This window comes from Pogonomyrmex barbatus, unplaced genomic scaffold (assembly GCF_055798465.1).
Source record: "Pogonomyrmex barbatus isolate J1 unplaced genomic scaffold, ASM5579846v1 scaffold1, whole genome shotgun sequence".
In the NCBI taxonomy this organism is placed as follows: Eukaryota; Metazoa; Arthropoda; class Insecta; order Hymenoptera; family Formicidae; genus Pogonomyrmex; species Pogonomyrmex barbatus.
Genome location: NW_028297098.1, coordinates 16564007 through 16587773, shown reverse-complemented (window position 1 = coordinate 16587773; position 23767 = coordinate 16564007). Strand labels below are relative to the sequence as shown.

Below are 23767 nucleotides of genomic sequence, written 5' to 3'. Positions count from 1 at the left end.
AGAATAACGCGCAAACATACACATACGCGCTGCGTAAATCCGAACGATATGTTCAAAGAGAGATATAATTTTATATAAATTTATACACGGACGGTTTGCATGCGCAATGAGTTTCGGCAAATATCGGGGAAACGAATATTTACCACGGGGTATACGAACGCGAAACGATGGTGAGTTACGCGATACCATGCATACCGCCCATACCGCAACGATTTACTTTGACCGACGTGAAATTGGTTCGTTACGAAAGGGACACTTTTGTATAATATTGATTTTATTGGTTCTTTACGATAGATACATGTCTCGTATAATCGAAGTATTTTTCGTCCGGAACGAAGTGAAATGGTCCATATGAGCGCGATCGAATTCACGAAACTTATATATCATAACCGGCAAAACGAAAGTAAATGTGAAATGTGCGCAATTTTGCGGTTGTCGTTCTTTTATATTAACATATTTCATTTTTAAATGAAAAAGATCTTAGAAGAAAAAATCGCTTCTTTCTAATTAATCATTGCTATAAAGATTTTAAGATCTAGTTTTGTATATACATCACATCAAAATTTATCTTTGGAATAAAGGTTTTATTTGAATTTTCTATTTAAATAACTAGGTATTTAATTTAATTGAAAATGAAAATTTAATATTATTGAGAGAGAAAGAGAGAGAGAGAGAGAGAGAGAGAGAGAGAGAGAGATTTGGCATTTTTCAAGAACTTGAAAGATCTTTTTAATAAACTTCTGTTATTTGTGTTTATTTAATAAATACATTGACTTTATTTATATCTTGATGTAACATGTCTTTGATGTAAATATTTAATGATCTTTAAAAAATTAAGAGATGCAAACAGCCAGACTTATATATATTGTAATTAGCATATTGCCAATTGATTGCGGGCATCCTAACCAAATATTAACAGGTTTTCCTAAATTGTTTGTCGCGATCGATATACTCTTGCATGCGAAAACGAAAGTTACAGTGTTTGCAAAGTTACCTACACATCGCCCGCATTTGGTGACCCGCATTTGCGGTTTCTATGTTGACCGACCAAAAATGACCAGTGCAAACAATCAACAAATGTTGACTGAGTTACCTGCTAACAATATTGACATACTTTCTCTCGCTCTCTTTTCTCTCTTCCTCTCTCCCTCTCTCCCTCCCCTCTCTCCCTCTCACTCTCTCTCTCTCTCTCTCTTTCTTATATTTCACTTTACTATGCTTCAACAAGTTTTTAAGTACTCAGACATCGTCAGCAAGCGAATGTTGGCTATCGTATTTTTGCTCAATATATGGTGCTCATGTGGATACAAGAATACATGTATATAGAATACAGCACATAGTATAGATGAACACGACACTTCCATTACGCATGTTACGCACCGCGGCTATCGATTCTGATAGCGAACTAATCGGTTAAAACCGCCTCTCGACGTGAGTAATGGTCGATAAAAGTTGCCACTTTAAACAAGCTTAAAAGTTGCCGAGGAAGTTTACCAATGCATCGACCCAACTGTATTTGGCTCAAAAACGCGATGCAACACCTTAGACTGCAAGATTGGAATTTATTACCGAGTACATGCAAGCTTGCGAAAGCACGCAGGCAGTATCACTTAATGAAAAATAAGCATTTAACATTTTAACGTAAAGCCTCTTCCTTTTGTAAAAATGTACTAAATCAATGTTCTTAGTAATAAAATAGTTCGAACATCTGATATTTAAGATGAATTTTCCTGAAGATATTTTAAATATCCCAGAAATTGAAGTTTGATACAACGTAAGGGACTTTGATTGTCTAGAATTTAGAACAGTTAAATTGTATAATATTTTTATAAAATTTCTAGTGCTTGAAGATGAATATTTAGAATGAAATTTGATGGTAAAAGTTTTGCTATCTCTTAATATACTGAGATCTTAAAGAAATTATTGATAGTATTGCTTTGTTATTGAAAATTATATTGACCTAAAAGCGTCCATATTGCAAAGAAAATATCATTTGTAAGATTTTAAAATTTAGGATTTTAGAATCGAAATTTGTAAAATCGATTGTTTTACGTAGTTTAAACATTAATATAACTATTAAAGAATAAAGACTATTAATTTTTGTTGAAAAATATAACGAAATCCGATTATACTCTGATTACACAAGCCATTATTTTCTTTTTCATGAATAAAGATAGGAATATCTGGAAAATATGGATGGAAATCCACCTCTTTTGTTCAAGGATTATCTGGGACTTTTTATTGAGCGGTGAAATTTAATTAAATTGCAAGGAGCAATTAAATAAACATAAGCTTAAATTTATCGTGAGAAGTTAAACCGCATATATGGTTATGCAAGATAGTGTGCAAGAGTGGAAATGGAAAGGACGTTGTACTAGAAATTTTTGACGATTATCGCACGAGGAAACTAAAAAGCTTGCTCGCACGTAAAGCTTCTCCAGGGAAACGGCCGCAATTGCATCTACATGCATTAGAATGTTTAATTTTATAAGGCCGCTGGCTAATTTCGCCATTGGGAATAAAAAGCTGGTAAAATCTCATTAAATAAATTAGAGATACAATTATCCTAAACGCGAAACAGCTTACATAATATTAAACGGTGTTTCGCAATGGTTTCATCAAAGGAAACACGCGCAGATTTTTATACCTTGTGAAACAGAGTAATGAGTATAAAAATGAGTATAAAAAACCAAACTACTCTTTACTTTCAATAAATTTTAATTGAATTTTGATTGTAGTATAAATCGTATTTTATTAATTTAGAATATTATTAGAATAAATTATTTAAATACTAATCTTACCTATTTATGTTAATTCTTTCGTATAAGACGTCACAAGCAAAATATCAATTAGTGGAACATTTTCCGATAAGTTTCATGCTGCTAGCACCGCCGCCACTTAAGAGCTATTTCTTAAAGTTAGTCGACGCTAAAGTCGACGTATTATCATCGATTAATCAACGGCTCCGCGAAAACAAAGGGAAAGAAGCGGCGCGGTCTACTTTTTCCCCGGTCCGCAAACTTTATTCATTCGAAGTTCACTCGCTTGTCGTGGAAGTTCAGCCGATTACTGAAACGCGGATACATCTCGCTTCTATGCAGCGAGGCGCAAAAGTATATTAGCGAAGTTAAACTCGATCCCGACGACGGCGAGCCGGAAGTGAAAGAGCACAAGGAATGTTTAAGAAGTCCTTCCCTTTTAACATTCGTCCACGATGGTCGGCGTCATGCAAAATACTTCGGGGACTTCGTCGTTCAAGAATGAATAGAATTTACTTAATAGCACTCGCTCTACTTAATGTTAACTAATTAACGAAGAAAGCTACTTTAATTCTCTTTTAATCTACAGTGGAAAGATTGATACATTTTTTTCTGGGATATTATATACCGATCATTATGACGATAGTAAAAAAAAAAAATGCAACGTACAGAAATAGAATATTTTATTTAACCTTATTTTACAGATTGTATTTACAGAATGCACAACAGTTGGATGTGTCATGCGCAACTTTTATGGCAGTTGTTGAGTAACAAATGACGCGTGTCCCTTTTCACCGAAATTTTATGAGAAACCGCGACTTAGTTTGCCCGCACCAGTAAGTTCAGAACAATACAAGCTATCTATAATCCAACAAATAGCCTGTCGTAAATCTCGTAGGAGTATCTCTGCTCGTTTATAGTTGGTTTATTCGAAAATGGACGAGATTAGCGAAGAAAGGGAAAAGAAAATGGAACAGAGGAGAAAAAGCGAAAGAGAGAGAGAGAGAAAGAGAGGGGGGGGGGGAGAAAAGGCACTCTTCGTGTTAATGTAGTTTGTTACGAGCAAGCGCGTCACGTGTGAAAGACTCTTTACGAAGGTGAACTTCTGGAAATGTCCGCTTGTCTACAACACGTGTGCGAAACGCTCGCTTGCGAAATGCGGGCGACTCAATTAAAGCGGCCAAGTTCCCTGAGAGCGCCGAGAGAATCACGGGGCAAGAACTGCGTAGACAGAAGGCGGAGAGGTGTAGTTAGACATCTCTGCTTTACTTTCACAATTAACCCTCGGACGCGCAAAGCACTTTCCCGCAATGTTAAATGATACACACGCCCTGACTCTCAAAGATTCGTAAAATAGGTTTAATTTGTGGTTGCTTATTTTATTCGAACAACGCCGCAAATAACGGATTATTAGCTTCCGCTAATCACTTTTAATAATTTTAATTTGCGAGTGGCGAAAATTTCCATCAGCCAAATAATCGATAAATTAATGCGCGTGCGCGTCGATTAGTTTTAGTAATTTTACAATGGTGAATCTTAAATAATTGATTAATCAGGTTTAACATAATTTCACAGTGAAATAAATCCAGCACAATCTCATCAGATGAAGTCATATAAATCACAAAATAATGATCGTTCCAATTAATATTAGTCATTGGTTTCTGTAACACTAATTTGCGTTATTTACGTTGTGCATTTCCTAATTATAAATATGTTTAAATGAGATAATAATAATGATTTTATATGCGACAATAATTCGCAATGTTTCAAACTTTATCAAATCAAATAGCGAATTTTAATTGCTCTTTCAAAAATAATTACAAAAATAATTTATTTTTCCAATTCAATGATTATACAACATATATATATATACAGTAATTAAATTTGTCTACCTCAAAGTAAACTACAAAATAAATTTACATAATTTTAATTTTACAATAAAATAGCAATTAAATTTTTATGAAACAAATTAGATAAGAGATCTCATTCTAGATGGTAGAGATGTTTTATAGAATTATTTATATTCTGTACAAGTGAATATCAATATTCATCGATATATCTATAAATCAAGCTTTCATTTATGATGATCGGTCGTCGAAAGGGGAATATCTTTCGGTACAGGCGATAAACGACGAATGTCGTGTCGAAGCACTCGTATTTTGCGAGCAGATTGCCCATAAATTGCGTGTTATTATCAGAAGTTCCTACAATGGCTGTCCACATAATCTATCGGGTGGGTTCGCAAATAGGTAGATCGGTTATATGGAACAGCTCTGTAGGCCGCTATTCGCGTTCTCGAATCGGCGGCAACCGGCAACCAAAAGCTACGTAACGATTCATTACAGACGAGGTATATGAGCCAGCGGGCGCATCGGAAATACTCGGCAAGTAGGTTAACCGGACGGCTGCAATTTTAGACGGTGTATTATTAGAAAAGCCTCCAGGACGCGCGCCTTTGTCTATAAATCTCGGGGTAATTTCAACGGATACCACATACAAGCAAAGTAGCATTCGCGGCGCGATCACTCACTTCGAAAGCTGTTTCTGGTTTTCCATTTTAGCTGCTAGATTCTTGCCTTCGACACGAAAGCGCCTTTATCACGTCACGATATTCGGCTGTGGCCGAAAATCGAATCGTATCGTCAAGTGTCACGAATTGACAAAAAACATGACAGTTCTATAATGGTATCTAACTAACTGTATCCGTCTAATTTGTATATTCGTTCAACTAATTTGGATACTGTACACAATCTTAATTAACGGAGATTGATGGATATACTCGAAGCTTTTTAAAGACGTTTTTCCGCAATAAATATAAAGCACTCTTAATGCTTATATTTATCCTTATATCATATTTATTGCATAATACGCTTATAATTTGTTTATCTTGACATAAGAATTCATCATTAGATTAGATATATCTATCTTAATATTATTATTTCAATGTTACTATTTTAATATTTCATACGTCGATTCCCTCTTATTTTTATCACTTTATTGAAATTTGAGCATATTTTTCTTCATCTTAAATAACCTTAGAGACAATAACAAATTAAGAATATTATAAACTAACTCGGATATGTGTCATATCTTTTATGCACAAGTCATATGGATATTTTTACGTGTATATGATTATAAATTTTAATATTTTACAATGATGTAATAGGATGTTGTGAGATATTCAGAATTTAGAGTGATATATTTCACTAATTGTAAGTCCAGGATGAGGTATGTCTTTACTGGAACGATAATTGCTTGCAATCATTCACGATATAAACGCGATCTTGTTAGTGTCATGGCGGGATGAGAAGACCAAGATTACCGGACTACCGCTACAGGGTTTCCGTATCGCGCGCGGTTAAGTGTCGTCTCAGAGCTCGAAATCGCGAGAAATTAGCTGGATCGGTTGGTTGTATGAGCACTTAACACAGATTGATTCTCTCGAATACGGCAATTTCTGTAAAGGCCTTACCCCTTTCGTAGCCGCGCCCTCATCCCTATCATCCTTGACGCGATCACTCAAAGACGTATACAGAGGGATTATGTGCATGATTGTATACAATAATGATTTGCACGTAAATGCACATGTATATGCTATAGGCATGTATCTATTTGTCGTATGTCCCATTCAAGATGTTCTCAAGTGGATCATAACAAGATAATAATTTAAATCGGCTTTACGTTTGATCAAGTCGCGCTAATTGGACGCAATTATACGAGAAACTAACTCAATCGTTACTTTACAATTATTTTAGAATTGTATATTTATTCAATTATGTTACTAGCAAACGTGTTATTAGCAAACGAAAATTCAAGAAATGATGATTAGAAAGTCTTATATTGGATTTAATTAATCTTGTCACGAGAGATAGGGAAAGAGAGAAACCATATTTCCATTGATATAACAAGCGTTACATATGATTTTAATTTATTATTTATTTCATATAACGCGCATAACTGTCGCAATTAAATTCAAATAACATAATTATGATGAGTTTAATTTAATTTCAAAAAGTAAATAGCGTTATAATTTACATTTAAAGCGACATGTTATCTCTTTTATTATCGGTCTTTATAATAATAATAACATCTAGAAAAAAGCAATTATAGGACACATATGAAGATATTGGAAGAACGATAAACTGAATTATATTTTTCAATAATTAAAAAATAATAATACATCCAGATGTGTCAAACGCGCTTTTAACTAGTGTTTAAACTGATCTAACATTTTGATCACTCAAGCTTATGGTTATTACCGACAAATATAGTCAGAACTCGTACGTTTGAATATTTTCCACGAATGTATGTATTGTTATTGGTTTTGTAATTGCTTTTAGCGCAAGTGGCATGGCGTGGCGGACGGAGATTGGCGCGGGTTTCATCAGTACGTAACGCGAATCGAATAAACTATTGAATTCGAGCGTATTAATTAATTTTCATATTTGATACTGGTATTCCGATGCTGTATGGCAATTGTCAGGAATTACATATTTTTCCGTCTCGCTAATCGGCGAATTGTAATTACATTTTCAGGAAAGCCGGATGGGCGACGGCCGACGCTTTTCATTTAGACGTACCGTGTGTCGCGATAATCTATATTAAATACGCAAATTAATTGTTTCATCCGAATTTAATCATTTACTTAATTAATATCATGCAGCGGTTGAAGCGGTTTGAAATTCACAGATTGTGTAAAGCAATCTCGCCGCGCAATGTTGTCGAGGCAAGAGCAATTGTTGCAAAATGAAAAAAAAAAGAAACCACTTCAGTCTGAAAACAAGATAATAAATAACTTAAAATAGTTATCACAAAGCAATCTTAATTTATTCAGAAGAACGATCTTTACTATTTTTTCAACGAAAAATCTATTTCAATTTAATCCCCCGCGATCTGTTTAGTTAGTTTTCAATTATCGAAATAGACTATCGGTAATAGTCTATGCGATTGAAACAACTATCTTCTCAGCTTCAGCGTCCACGCTTGAGAGAATCCGGCGCGGTTTCACGAGCGTATGCGCACGCACATCCACGAATCGAGCGTCTCTACTCGTGTACACATTTACCAACACACATACGCGATCTCTTTACCGTCGCCGATCGATAAAGGTCGCTTTCTCTCTCGCACATGTGCACGCATTGCACCTGCGTTCCGTTCTTGCACACAGACACATATACAAAAACATATATATGCACGCGCGCGCGCGCGCGCGCGCGCACACACACACACACACACACACACACACACACACACACACACACACACACACGTACGCATATCAGCCTGGAGATACGTACTGCAAGGTGCGAGTGCAGCCTGCGGCAGCTCTATCCACAAATTGGCGGCCGATCGGGCCACTAATTACTCGGACCGGACGTGTTTTAAAAGCTGGATGGTTACGACCGATTTACGGGACTGCCCGAGGCAGAAAGAAAGCCGGGAACTGCGGGCATGCGGGCTCCTCTCGCAATCTAGCACAGAATGGTCCATTCGTCTAATCGTCCATTCGTGTTTCAGCACGGCGGTCACGCGTGCGATTTGGACTATGCGAATATACGGATGTGTTATATCCGGACATGTTAGAGTTTTAATATAAAAGAAATCGAAGGCAGAAAGGGGATGAAGCTGAGCGTATCAATTGTGTTAAACATTTTCGAGATATAATGATATTTCTGAAATATTTCCACGAAATATCTCAAAATAATATCTCAAAATAAATTTTTCATCTTTGTAGATTTTATATTTATTTTTAAATTGATTTTATAAAGCTGCGTTTAATGGAATTAATCATAAATTATATCTTTCTATAGGTTTAAATTTTCATAACAAATAAAGATTTGTTTAAATATTTGAAATTTATTAAATAAAAATTTTTGAAAACATAAAAATATTTTTAGAACACTTTAGAATACATATAGAGTATATATAGAGCTTATTTACAATTGGAATAATTATTTGAGAAATTTAGCAATTCTATTGGATCTAATATTGCGAGATTACTTCGCAACATCTCTAGTAGATAAAACAGAGTATGTGCGGACGCGCAAGTAGATAAGCCACTATTGGTAGTCAGACCGAAACAAGGCAAGGGTTTAGATGGTAAGAAGAGTAATAGCTATTGGCTTGTCGCAATTTAATTGTTCGCTAACGTTCAGCTCGCGTTCGGAAAGTTTCGGCCCGGAAAGACGATTACAATTGTGGAAGTGCATGTTGTAAAAAACGAGTGATCTAATACTATACGTGTTAATGAGATATACATTTTCTCGTCCGCATGATTTTCTCCCTTTGTTCTTTCTTTCTCTCTCCTTGTCTTTCTCTCTTTCTCTTTCTCTCTCTCTGTGCAATGAGCACTTCCGGCAATGAGTCACAGTCGGATGCGTGCAAAATTACATCGCCATGCCGCGTGCTAAATTGTCCCGTAATCTTGAAACTAACGTTTCAACGGTCAACAGCTTGCACCGCCAGCCAGTACTTAACGGCCACGTTTAATAACTAACAGGACGCGGCCGAGTCACTCCGCGAAAGTTTGCCTCCACGCTTTGTCGAGATTCCCGCAAGACGAATCTGTGTACTTTCAGAAATGTGTAATAGTATCATATTTTAGAATTGCAATCTGTAATAATAAAGTACTTCTTCAAACAAATAATTAAAGTCCGAATATTGAATAAGATAAATTATAATAAAATATATTTATGCATTATAAAATTTACAACATAATCGTTTATTACATATATTCCACGTCTCTGAGACAAAATTTCATGAACGCTGGAGAACAAACAAAGTATTGTTATGATTTCATCATTGATATTCAAAATATAATTTCTAGCAACAGTTCATGGAAAACGGTTGAAATCTATCGTCCTATCGATCATCGCGCGCGACGGCGTATAACGTCGAATTGAAACGCTTCGCTTTCACATTCGTCGGTGCAATTAATTTTTCTCGCCGGCGCATAAATCGAGTCGCGACTTCTATGAATAACACGGGTCGCCGATGCGCCGCGCGGCCGCTTTTGTCTCGCAAGATCAACGACGCTATCCGCGCCGCCGAACGTCCCGCGCACCCGCAACGAATTATCGCGGAAAACCAGCGCGCGTGTCGCGAACGATAAATCGAAGGGGGCGTCGGTTGTGTGCCATCGATCTTCGTCAGAACGACGCGCGGCGCGGCTTCCATGCAGCGCGCGATGCGGCGAGAGGAAAGCGGGCGTGCCAGGAGTCGACCAGGTTAACCAGAAAATTGCAAGGCACACACAAAACTCGGCTGCACAATGGAATCTTAATTCCGCGAGTGCAGTGGAGTTGAATTCACTTCGAAGCCCACCCTCCCTCTTCCCGCATGACCCCGTCATTTCCTCCTCCCCCACTCCCGTCTCCTTCTCTCTCGCCGCGTCTTATTCTCTCTCTCTCTCTCTCTCTCTCTTTCGTAATTAGGAAGCAAACAGAGCGGCGGTCTTGCCAAGTTGGCGGAGTCAGAGATGAAACAGCAGTTTCCGTCCGCCCATCCTTCTTCCGCCTGCGCCGTAGACCCCACGGGAGTCTACAATCCCTCTTACCTCTTTCGCCCCGTTTCTCTATTTTACCCGTGTGCATAGTCCTCTCCATCCCAAATCCGCCATCACATTTCCCGGTGTGTCGACGGGCCACCTGACTCTCTTCTTCGACTCGGTACGATTATGTCGAAAGAGCAGGCCGCAAAAGGCGGACAGTATAATTCACTGCCAAACGCAGGCTACCGCACGTTATTTCGCCTTCTTTTCCTGTCTTTCGTTCTTTTTACGACGCGCCGCAATATTCCTTCAGGAAAAAGAGGAGAGAGAGAGAGAGAGAGAGAGAGAATGAGAGAACAAATCCGATGCGAAAGATTGAGGGTAAGTCCGTTTTATAGCCGTCGTTTCGCAATCCTCGAACTTTTTACGACGTAATTATCTAGCGCATGTCGGTTACTGACGCTTCTCAAACACGTTGGATATTTCCGAAACATACGAATCGAAATTAAGTTCCTATATCGAAAGTTCATAGTAGTATCATTTAATAACTTGAACCGATTGCATATTAGATTTTCTATTTTACGCGTGTAGCGATAAAATAGAAGCGTCACCGTATAAAAAATAAATTAAAAATTAAAAATATAATCTCAAAAACATTTCAAACTTTGATGAGATAAAATTTCATTTCAAGTTTAATACGTTAATTTTGCTTTTTTATATAATCTCTTCTCGTCAGTTTTTTAGACTGTTGTCATTTGATAGCTTTGTTTTAAAGGAAAAATGCGTAATATCTGCGGCAATAATCCGCGTTGATTAGAACGTATCGCTGTTAAAGCATAGTGAAATCTGTGGAGAATGTGAAAGGGGTTAAACAGCGTGACATCGACACGCTTGAAAGTGGAATACGCGCTTGCGCTCATTCTGAGCTTCGTCGCGTACACATTCATCCTGATCCTGGGATATAGGAAGCTCGGTCGGCACTCTAATTCCATAGAGTATCCCCGGGGAGTAGCGGCGAGGAAAATGGATTACCCGACATCGCCGTCGGTCCCGCAGTCGCCTCGTTCCTTATTCAAAATAATACGAGACAGGTTTGGTTCCTGATGCGCGAACCTTCCTGGAGAAATCACCATTTCTGACACGTCCGATTTTCGACCGCAATAATCAGCATAGTTTCTGTTAATTAAGCCGCGAAGAAGAATGTTTCAGCGGTATATAACTTCTATACACTAATAATATAATATAATTTCTATACACTACTTACAACACTATGACAACTGTTAAAATCAATAAGACCGCATCGGCGAGGAGATCGAAATTCATCAGTAAGAAGGAAGTAAGAACGCGCGAGCGTGTTCAGGAGATAAATGGTAACAGGTGGTATCTGAGCGTACCGAGTGTAATAAGTTTTCACGTGAACTAAATGCGAACCTATAGATACGGTCCTATTCTCCCTCTCTCTCTCTCTCTCTCTCTCTCTCTCTCTCTCTCTCTCTCTCTCTCTCTCTCTTTTTCTCTCTCTTTTTTACGGCTCACAATTTTTCATTACCGCTTTTCCTCTCGGAGTACGCCAGAGTCTTGAAGAACAGTGTGACGCAAATTATTGTTTCTTTTCGTCCTTGTTAAATTACATGCATTTTTTCATCTTATATTGCACTCTATACTATCTTCACTTTTTCATTGTTAAAGGTCTGCAATAAAATTATAGAATAATTATGTCTTTATAAAAGAATGGCTATGGCTATGATATGGTTATAAGAATATTATTTTTAATAGTTTTTTATTAATACATACAACCTAATTTGTTTAATCAGGTACAAATATGATTTTTATCACTTACTGTTATAAGAAGATTGATGAAAGATGTGTAAATTTGAAGGTAAAATCTGGTAAAAACTTAGCTCTTCTTTATTTTCAACTGAAAGTTTCCCTAGTACATAATCTCTCTTATCATCCTTGCGGCTTGCGAGAGATTATGGCAATTTTACTTGAGCGACAAAGCGCTTATTCCAATTCCAAGGCCTAGAAAAGTTAGTCCCCTCGAAAAGACTTTTTTAATTAAAGTCAGAAATAAAAGTGTCGAGAAAACGAAATGCCACATCTAAAGTTCCACCAAGGTAGGATTTCCGCCAATGGTAATCTTTTCGGCTCATGAAATCATTTTTCACAATTTAACTAACTAAGTGCCAGTCTGATTTTTCATCATTTGCTTTTGTATATTTTGAATATATCTTACGTATATTAGTTTGGATTGCACAATGACATTTTAGCACTTTGAAACAATTTAATTGTTTCAAAGCTTTAAAAAATTCATGAATATACTAGAAATTTTAAAAGATTTTTATTTTTCTAACTACAAAATACGAAAAATAGATATATATAAACGTAATTAATACATATTTAAAGATATATGTATAGAAGATTAAAGAGCAAGATTAAAGAGCAAAAAAAACGTGAGCTATGATATAGAACATATCTGAGAACTAAATTCGAGAGGTTAAAGTTCTCTAAATATATATATGTCGACGATCTGCCTCCAAATCTACCGCATTCTCACGATCCTTATCATTTGTCTTTGCAGAGGCTTACGTGAACCTGGGAGCCGCGTTGATTTCAGTCGGACGCGGCACCGAGGCAGCTGCGGTTTTGCGCGCCGGTGCATCCTTGGATGGCTCTGGTCTGAAGGACAAAAGGGCTCACGAGGCGGCTAGGGTGCAGGCCCTCCTTCAATTAGGCGCGCTGTATGCCGATCAGGGTAGATTACAAAGAGCCTTGTCGGCGTACAGGGAAGCCCTGCGCGCCCTGCCGGATCACTATCCACCCCAGGTTAGTAGCGCGCGCCTCTTCCTCTTCATTACATCACTAAGGCGGAATAACTTGATGCGCGCGAGGGAACTATGAATACTTGGAGCACATTAAGAGCAAGTGCCTTCGAGGATGCATTTCCGTTTGGCTTCGAGCGATTTATGTAGTTTCTCTCCCTCTTCCTTTTCCTACTCCCTAAATAGAGAGAGATCGTCCCTCTCTTTCTATCCTCCCCCCGCCCGCCTCTATCTCTCTGCCTCTTCAGAAATTAGGTATAATGAAATTCATATTGTGATTATCGATATCTATATCAATATCTATATCAATATCTATATCAATAAACTTGTGCATCGCTAATATTTAATTACACCAATAACCTTGCGAGAGATTCCTGGTACACTCATCGAGCATTGGTAAATGGAATTGGGCTTAACAATCAATTCGTTTTGACGTTGACTGACCGAAGGATAAGGTTTCGAAATACCAATTGATCTCATTTTTCGACGAAGAAATATCGTCGTGTAGATTGTTCTTCTCTCACAGATATGGCAGTCAACTGCAAACGATTGTCACAAATTGTTCTGCATCTCATCGATTGCAACCAGTCAATTAACAAATCGGGAACGCGGTAAACCACTTTGATAGATCGAGAACGATCCGTAAGAAAGTAATCAACTCGAAACAGATTTCTGATGTTTTCGTCGACCCTTCAGTTGCTAATTGCTTTCCAAGATTATTGCTGCCTCCAAGGCAATTCAACAGACTCTACTCAATCATAATTCATCTCATACAGAGCAATACATTCTCATTCATTCTTTTATCTTATATAACGCTCAGGAAGAGCAAAGAAAGGAAATATTTTTATACTACACAACGCTTTTGTTTAAAAATCTTTAATATCCACTGTACGTTTTATTTTTATGTATGTACGTTAATACCAAAAATCAATAGCAGTTTAGCTATTTCGGAAAATTGAACGGAAGTAACATAGCAATAAGCATTATTTAAGAAAAGATAGATAAAAAAAAAAGAAAAATTAAAGGATAACTCGAGACAATAACATTTCTGAAAGTATGGATATTTCCGAGTATCACCGAATACGTGAGCGATATTGTAGTCTCAGTAACTGCCATCAGTAACCAGAACCGCTTTTCTGGGTTTTTCTCTCCCCTTGAAAAATCAGAAAAACGTCTTTCTCGATTCATTCACTCGCTCCCTCTCCCCTTCTTTCTCTTTCTCTTTCACTTTCTCTTTCCTTTTTTTCTCTCCTTCATCCCCGAAGCAACTCCCGACCGCCCGCGTTGCAACGACGTACAGAGCGAACTTCCCGCGAGTTTCTCTCATAGGGTGGCTTTACCGCCGTCGTCCGACTTTCCTCCCTCTCTTCCTCGCGTGCTTACTTCTCTCGCGCCGGCTGCCGTCTTTTTCCTTCTTTTCCGTTTTCACAATCCACGTCCAACTTTTTGGACGTGGCGCAGGCGAAGCGACAACATCGGATCGCGTAACGACCGGCCCGGCTTCTCTCGCTTTTCGCTTGGCATCGAGGCCGAAGCGAGAAGTTTGCATTTTTACGAGACGCTCCGTACCCTCCGACGCCCCGTCGAAACCGACCGACCAACCAACCACCAACCAACCAACCAACCAACCAACTAACCAACCGACCGACCTGTCCTCTTTCTTTTTCTTCCGTTTTTCCCGACGCGCTATACGTGCTGCACAGCGTAGTTGCGTTTTGTTCAGCGCATCGCCGTGGAATTCCTGTGCGACAATTTATTCGAAAAGTATTTTTCGCCTTTCCGTAGCTCTCGCGCCGCTGCAGGTACACACGGACACGTGTTACTAACGTGTTATACACGCACACGTGTATGTATGTATGCGCGTACACACGCGGGAGCGTACGGAGAGGAATTGCGCCAAGAAACTGCGGAAATCTCGGACGTCTGGAGAAATCCGCGATATTTCCACGGATTATACGTTAACTATCCTGCGCGCCGTGAACCTCACTACATGTCGAGATAAAATCGTCCAAGTTTTCGTCTCTTCGTCTGAGAACGGTAAACGTAAAACTTTATGTCCGCCATTAACTAATACGAATAACACGACCGGCAGATTTCGATGACGAATGTATCGTAAACACAAAATCCACTTTTAAAATCCGAACGCAGGAATAATTTCGAGTTGCGATAACAAATACAATCTATCTGGCACAATATCTGGCGATACGGAGGAAATAAAATTTGCGTTCTTGTTTTTAGATATTAATTGTCAATATTATTGTTAATTTAATGTTAATAAGCATATTAGTACTTTGTAGTAGTATGTTGTTGCATATTATTCTCGTAATTCCAAGTATTTTTAAGGTTGAATTAATTGAAGTGCGCACTGGACAACCATTATTAAAATAAAGGTACAAAATAATAACTAGTCTCAGGCGTGTTACCAAACGATTTGACATGAAAGCGGTGTTTGTCGACCGTGAGTGACGTAACAGCTGCAACGTTCAAGTATGTGTTCTGTGTCAAACGCAAAACGCACCTATAATCACATGAAGCTGGACGCGCGCGCGTACACGCCAGTGAAAATTTAGAACGGCGTTAACCGCGCGATTAAAACGCGCATTTAACACGAATGAAACATTTCCCCGTGTGCAGCGTCGCTACGCTGATATTCATTGAATAATGCACCTTAGAAAGTGCCCGCAAAAACGAGAAACGCGCTTCCGTTGGAGAAATAGTTTCATTCGCGCGTGCGAAATTAGGATCATTCATCTTAATATTTCGCTTTATTCGCTCGGCATAATTTCCCATTCGGGCCTCATGATTGGCAATCGCGATAAAACGGAAACGAGGAAGATCGCCGGCATTGGCACGTTTCCATGCCAAACTTTTCCTCGCCGTGCAGCTATTCGCGCCGTCGCGGCCCACCTAATTGATTAAACCCTCTTCCTCCCACAGCCTTCCTTCTTTCTCTATCCTTTCCACTTTCTTGTCTTCTCTCTGTCACGCTGGACAGCGAAGAATCCGAAATATCTAATATTACACAAATTGAAATTCCTCTCTTTAAAACTTTTTACATTCCGTTCTCGTCCTTGTCGCCCACGGCAGCGGCACGGTTTTATTCAATTGTCAGACGTAAGTCGCAAGGACTTCCCATCCCCCCAGTACTCTCTCACTCTCGGAATGACTATTTCCGGAATCGAAGTGGAAGTGAGAAGGCTGAGGAAGAAATTGTTATAAAAATACCACAAGTCGTTTATCCCAAAAGTTTCGAGTGCATTGCCGTCGTCTCACATATATGCACATAAGAAGATGTTTCCTAAGTACCGTACCGTGATTCTGAAGTCATATACTTCCAAAAATGGCAAAAACATGATCCGACACTATCCGTGACGAGAAATTTTTATTGTAGACATGAATAATAAACATGGTCATATCAAAGATTGACTTAGTATATACATAATGTTAGAAATTTAAAAGATTTATTCTCGTTATAAATAGACATTGTATATTTATTCTAACAGTAATTATTTGAAAAAAACTCTAGTTTTTTTACTTCTTCGTTCTTTTTTTATAAAATTTGTAACACATTATATTTTATTTTAATGATTCCGTCATATAATTATCAATCTTCTTTTTTTAAAAGTAAAAATAATTACACTTGCAGTATCCAGTCACTTAAAATAATTTCTGCGTCAAATTTTTTATTAAAACACCAGCACACTTTTCTTAGTAAGCAACTGGATCGTTGAATTATCAGGTTATTATTAATATAGCTAACTTTACTATTTTAGGCGGAATGAAATAATTGATTCGCTTTTTTTTTTTTTTGACACATGCCACGTCATTTAGCTTATAGAATAAAAGATGTGTCATAGTTTCAAATTCGAAATTCCATTATTTTCTAAACGGGTCTTTTCAATGCCGCATACTATTTAGGACACTTTCCAAGATCCGAGAGCGTATTTTAAAAATTCGCTCAAATCGGATCTTCCATCAACGGAAATAGCCAGCCGATACGGTAATAGTCGTCAAACCGCATTTCGAGTATCCCAAATCCGGGCATCGCCTGCGCCGTTGTTCTCCGGGGGACATGAAAATGGCCGGCGAATCGTAACTTTAAATTGGCCGTCCGAGTGATATTGTGTGATTCACATGGAGCGGCATCAAGAAGGGCTTTCGTCGAAACGAAACGATCCCGTCGCTTTTCCATCCCGAATTATTGCCTTTCCGCGATTTTCGGAAAGTTCACCGCTATTCCGTTCGCGTGCGTTCTCACTCGCTCGTATATCGAGTTATAATATCTCCGATCGGTACTTTGATGAACTTCCTGCGTCTTCTAGTTGGTAGTAAGACTTCCGGCGAGGCTTCCTTCCAAAATCTTCATCCGAGAAGTGCCTGCGGGAATTAAATAGCAAAATTTCCGAAGCATTTACTCATCGGCAGAATATTTCATCGCTTAATAATAGATCCATTTTGTGTCTAATTATCCTCGTTTTTGTTTTGCTAAAACTATATTTTCTTGTAAATTATAAAAAGTATGGAAAGTAAATTTTCCATTAAGATATAATTTTGACTTTATTATACAATACATTACGTGTAGAAATATTTATCAAATATTATTTATTATAATAGATTTTAAAATAAGGCAATTACAGCATTAAATAGTTACTAATAATAACTTTTATATGCAGTAAGGAAGAGAGATTATCATACATTTCTAATCGAGATTCATTTAATTTTATAATGTGTTAAACGAACAATTATTATTCTCGAAGCGCTTCGCTTTTCGACCACGGAAATTTCATCCCAGATGATAATGATGATAAAAATGCGAGCAGCCGACCTGTATTTCTCTCTTTTGTTCTCATTGCAGATAGTCTTGACGTAGCATAATTCATTACTATAGCTTTGCTTAAGACTGCATTAATTAGTACTCAGCTATTAGTCGGTGTTCGTAATGCGTTATTCTTAAGTCCGCGTAATTTATCATTCTTGTATTACTCGAGAAAGTATAATCATTTTCAAGCTAAGCTAAAAATGTCAAGAAAGAATATATATATATATATATTCTGCGTACACATATATATATATATGTACGCACATATAAATATATGTATATACATGTGTACATATGTATATACATAATATATGTATATACATGTATACATGTATATATTTTTTCCTTGAATTATATTATAATCTTATATATTTATATACCTATTACGCTCTGCTTTTATACATAACAAATAAAAATATTTTCTCAATTTGATCTATGACAGAGATAAAATCGGATTTAAATAACACGCTAAATATTCAATTCGAAAAAGCAAAACTGATACTTTTAATCACGAAATATCTCTCGCAAAATATTTCTCAATAATTTACATGTATATTATTCAGAATTATTTTGTATATACATTGTATTTTATTACGTTTGGTGATATCTAAAATGTTATTTTAAAAAAAGTATATGTATTATTAAAAGTTAATAATATTTATACAAATGAGTTTAAATTAAGACATGAGTGTTTCATAAAATATCTTTGTACAATTGGCAAAAGATATGATTAATATTTAAGTCAGATGACTTAACTTACCGCTACTAAATTTTTAGCACGTACTATTTCTTCCAGACGTTTCAGATATCTCGATTCGGATACCTGCTAAAAATACGCCCGGCGGGAATAAAACGCGATACGTGTCATTTATTTATTTCCGAACACGGGATTTCCATCCGTTCGTACGTCGCTCGGCGATCCGGCCGCGATTGATTTCGTCGACGGAGGCACAGAATCCTGTCGAAACTTTTCTACGGCGGTTTTAGTCGATCTCCCAGACCTGCCACCCCTCATCCCTTTTTACGAGACATCAATTATGACCGACAAACTTCGCGACTTCACGTTCATCCCTATGGGATAAGTAGCAGGATGGAAAGTTTTGGAGGAAAATCGCCGGTGCCGGCTGGCTAGCCGGATTGTCGTGGCGCGTAACGAAAAATTAATAACCAGAAACTTTTCCCCTTACCGCACCATTTAGTCCTGTCGATACGACCGCACATCCGACCGGAATGTATGTGTGTGTGTGTGTGGGGGGGGGTGGATGGATGAATGGGTGGATGGGTGGTGTGTGTGTATGTGGGGGGGGGGGAGGGGGATGGGTGGATGGGTGGTGTGTGTGTGTGTGTGTGTGTGTGTGTGTGTGTGTGTGTGTGTGTGTGTGTGTGTGTGTGTGTGTGTGTGTGTACATAAAAAGGAATATATATACACAATATATAAAAAGAGAGGAAGGGAGAAATTTATATTTAACGATTTATGCCTCATAAAGGATGCTGCAAAATTGTTAATACTTGCAAATAAAAATATTGAATGCAAAGTAAAGATGATGAACAAATTTCATAAATAATTCTAGCTAACATAAATCTATTGACTTTTTAATAAAAATTTTATCTGAATTAATAAATTGAAATAAATTTTATATGTATAAAGAATTTAATTTATAACATTTTTATAACAAAATTTTATTTACTTTTATAAAATATTCTAAGATAAATATATTATTTATGAAATAGCATTGCATGTGCCAAATATGGGAATTATTAAATAAAAAAAGTAACAATTAGATAAAAAAGTCATAGTATCTAATCTTTCGGTATGTTTACGTCTAACAAACACAGTTTTATGAAAATTGTGCGGCCATTCGAACCTTGATCCGATTTGTAAACTGATTAACAATTAAACAGTTAAATTAATCAAACGATTAATTGTGCAAACGATTTTAATAATTTAACAACGTCGTTTTGAAACGACCACGGCTGAACGTTTCAACATCTCATTATACTGTTATTTTGAGATTAAATACATTATGCACGAAAACGATTTCTATCAGACACAAATTGTCTAATTCATAGATAAATAACAACATGAATTATATGTAAATGTCTTACAAAGACATTTGTTACAATTTATTTTAACATTTTAGGATTACTTCTCTTTTCAGGACTCTAAATTTCTCTCTATTAAGTATTCCCATTGGAGATTCATTAAACAGTCTCTTATTTTATTAAAACTTTTTTTTATTGTCTTTCACTTTCAGATGCTTCCGTTAATATTGATTAAAATTTCAATAATAATGAATAAAAAGATAAACATTTTTTATCTTGTAATAGATTTACTGTCATTAGTTCTAATTTATACATAATTCATAAAGTTTCATGAACAATTTACTTTTACCTTACAATTTACTTTATTAAAACGAAAAGCTTTTGTTTAAGTAAAAAGATATTATTTATTATATATATATATATATATATATATATATAAGCTTTATCGACATAATTTACCAAAGAATTTTTTCTTAATAATTGAGGTACAGGACACAATAAATTCTAACTTGTCAGGATGTAACGGGTATAATTTAGATTTGACTACCATTGTTCCGTATAATAATTTTGCGTCCAGGATAATAGTGTCATGATAACGATATGGCAGGCTCAACAAAAGGCTCTGGCGCGACGAATTTCCTGGAAAAATTCCCGCGCTAGGGGTTGCGTCGCGTCGCGTCGCGTCGCGTCGAATCGACGAGCCTGGACTGCCAAAAAAAAACCCTCGAGTACTACGGAGACACCCTCGTTTTACATATCGTTTTAATAACAGAGGGTCGCTTTGTGCGGCAGTGTTTGAGTGGCTAATTAGGTGCTTGCAGCCCTCCGGCAGGCGCACAATGCTGTTCGAGGTAATTTCGCAACTCCTTCTGTTCTTGCATCTACCTTCTCTTTTCGTTCTCTCCTTGGCAGCTGCTTAATTCCTCTCTTCCCTGTCACCCCACGTACGTACCACTCTCGCAAATATATTGTACAGTCATATAACTGTCAATTCGCAGTCATATAACGTCAACGTCCTTCATCACGTAACATTTCGATGCTTGCATCCTCATGAATATAATATAGAATGAATTTTCATTGTTCCTAACTCGACATAGCACCTCGTAATTTCGACGGGCGGCGAAGCTACCTCTCTACTTTAAGGTTCTCGATGCTATCGATCGACGACGAGATCGATAATGGGAAGTCAAAAGTAAAGAAAAACTTTTAACTTATCAGAAACGAGAATTAAAAGACCTAAAAAAGACCTATAAAAGAACCGTCTCGGCAATTATTTGCGAATAATAGTTGAAACAGCTAAAAGACTATCGCGAGCAAATTTACAGCTTAACTTACGAATCTCAAGTGAAAGATGTAAATTTATTTAAGAACATAATACGACATTATATTATACTATCCAAAAATCCTGTACTTTCAATAACACAATTTCCACCATACATTCATAACACTAACATTCATTCATTCATAACATAACTAAGAGTAACACACGTAGTACTATTACACTAATCAAACACATGGAATATGTTAATTTTATTCCGAAATCAGTTTAAAATAATAAATGTTCGCTTTTGTTATACAACTCTGGCTTTATCCCTTTAAGCGTAAAACTAAAATCCAAAAAGCGAAATAAAAAAAATAACCGCAACTTTTATTACATGATTCCAATTCCCAAGCGTTCCTGATATCCCGGCAAAATGGCAAATCGATCGTCACCAGTTACAATCGAACGCGTCACTAAAAACGTAAGAAGTAACAAAAATATTTCCAAAGTCACCATTGGGACTTCCCCTGATCGCGAGACGTGCCCCCGGCAATATACTTTGCGGGTTATTCTACTTACCGGTCGCCCGCGGGGATCCTAATGGCTTCCTTAGGGCCATGCGAAAAACAGCGAGAAGCTTTTAAATTACAAGCCAACACTCCCGACCTTCTCTCCTACCCATCCATTCTTTTTCTCCCGTCCACCCGCTCGCGCTTTGCTCTCCGTACGTTTTTGTGAGCAATTTTAATTTTAACGCGAGCCGCTGCCCGACACAGTTCCGCAACGCGGTGCCGCCGCTGCACTTTAATCTTCCAGAAGAACGCCCATTGTGTGCACCGTCCTTTCCTCTCCCCCGCTGCTACCCGGTTGTGCCTCCTTGCTCTCTTTCCTCGCCAGTCTTCCGCGCGCACCTTTGCAATAAAAAGAAAGCAGGGAGAAAAAAAGGGAAGAGGCGGAAGGAATTCCGTGGACGTACATCGCCTCGTGCCACTCGCGCGAATTAAGCACTCTCACCTTGCCATCATCCTTTGTTCCCGATATCGTCCTGAGTTGCGACACGATAATGTTCTCCTCTTTTTCTTTTTCTTCGCGAGACTTGCGGCCTACCACTACCACTACTACTACTACATAGACGAGATTGCGCACTCATTGCGATGGCAGGGACTTTTAAATCGTGGAAGCTTAATAGCTGAATCGTGGTACGAATTTTAAATTTTCTTGTTTCGACAATTAATATAAGTGATATTAATTATTGAATGGCTAAAAGATTATTTTAATATAAATCGTCCCTTTAATATAAATGGAAATAAAATCATTATATCTTTTATCTTTTATATATTTTATAATATAAAATTTAAATTGTCGAATATCGCAAGAAAATTTTTCCTTAGCCTAGCGCTTAGTTTCCATCATTATCGAAGATCGTCTTAATCCCGTTGATTTGCATCTGAAATAGATCGCGAGCTGCCAGATGGTGAAATTAAATTCGGCCATTACACGGCGGATCGTTGAGGCGACTTATCGATCAGAGCCCGGCTGATTAAGACGATTCGCCGTGTCGCAAATCCATCCGACAGCCGTTCTCCTGTAGACGACGGGAAACTTACTTACTCACACCCAGTCGTCCGGAGGCGAAACTCCATTCTTGCCTATCTACAGCGGAAAGTCAGCGAAAGTTTGCGCCATGTGCTATCGAAGGGATCCAGGGGTCCGGATAGTAGTACGTAGTCGAACAAACAAGAAAGTCAAAAGAAGTAAAGCGAGAACCAGGATGGTGGCTGCACCATCTTGCGGGGTTTCATCATGTTTCGAGTGCTCGCGCACTCGTAACTCGCGCCAAAGAATACATCTGCAAAAATAAATTTGCGCATGATTTACGATTCCGCCGTCGATTACGGTGATATCGATTTTTTTTTTTTTTTTTTTTTTTTTTTCAGAAAATTCGCTCGACAAAACAGCACTTAATTTTAGGAAAACAATGATGCAGATCTATTTCACTCTGATACGTAAGCTTTTAGTTAAATTATACGTCGTTTTTATAAATATAACTTTGCACTGCTTCGGAGATTGGTTACACATAGCATGTACTGCACGGTGATAAAAACTATGCGGAAATGAAGATGATGAAGACTATACGGAGTGCATTATGCTTCTGTCAATGAAGTTGAAGGGTGTCGGACGGAGCTCTAAACCGCGTATAGGCCGCGTTTAGCGACGTGTCTTGGCTCTCTTCAACGTAGCAAGATTGCCCGAGTCACCGTGGTGTTTCAGCCAGCGGGTAAATGACAGATTCATAAATCACGCGCGCTCGCGATTGGCCAGTGATAGTCACCGAGGTGACGCAAGGGATTGGAGCAAGAAGCAGCGAGAAGAAGCGCAGAGATCTCGCGTCAAAAGGGCTCGATCCTTGGCTCGAATTGGTCCAAGCTTTAGGTCTGACAAAGGAGGCGAGAGGGGGCAGGGAGTCGAGACCCACAGAAATTTAGTTCCCAAAACGAGGGTCTAATCGCCGGCGCGATATCTCTCAGGACTTTACGATGCCGCGCGGCCTTACACACACACACACACACACAC

The 23767-nt window shown here is 37.9% G+C and overlaps 1 protein-coding gene across 3 annotated transcripts in view; it reads left to right on the top strand.

The window, feature by feature from the left end:
- Tmtc2 (Transmembrane O-mannosyltransferase targeting cadherins 2) overlaps window positions 1–23767 on the top strand; it is a 194545-nt gene that overhangs the window by 161699 nt on the left and 9079 nt on the right. For all 3 annotated transcript variants that reach the window (XR_016141111.1, XM_011647049.2, XM_089083943.1), the window contains exon 7: window positions 12830–13074. Coding sequence is in view for 2 of the 3 variants with exons in the window: in XM_011647049.2 (XP_011645351.1) it covers window positions 12830–13074 (245 nt within the window). In the remaining variant the exon portion in view is untranslated. The remainder of the gene's footprint in view (window positions 1–12829; window positions 13075–23767) is intronic.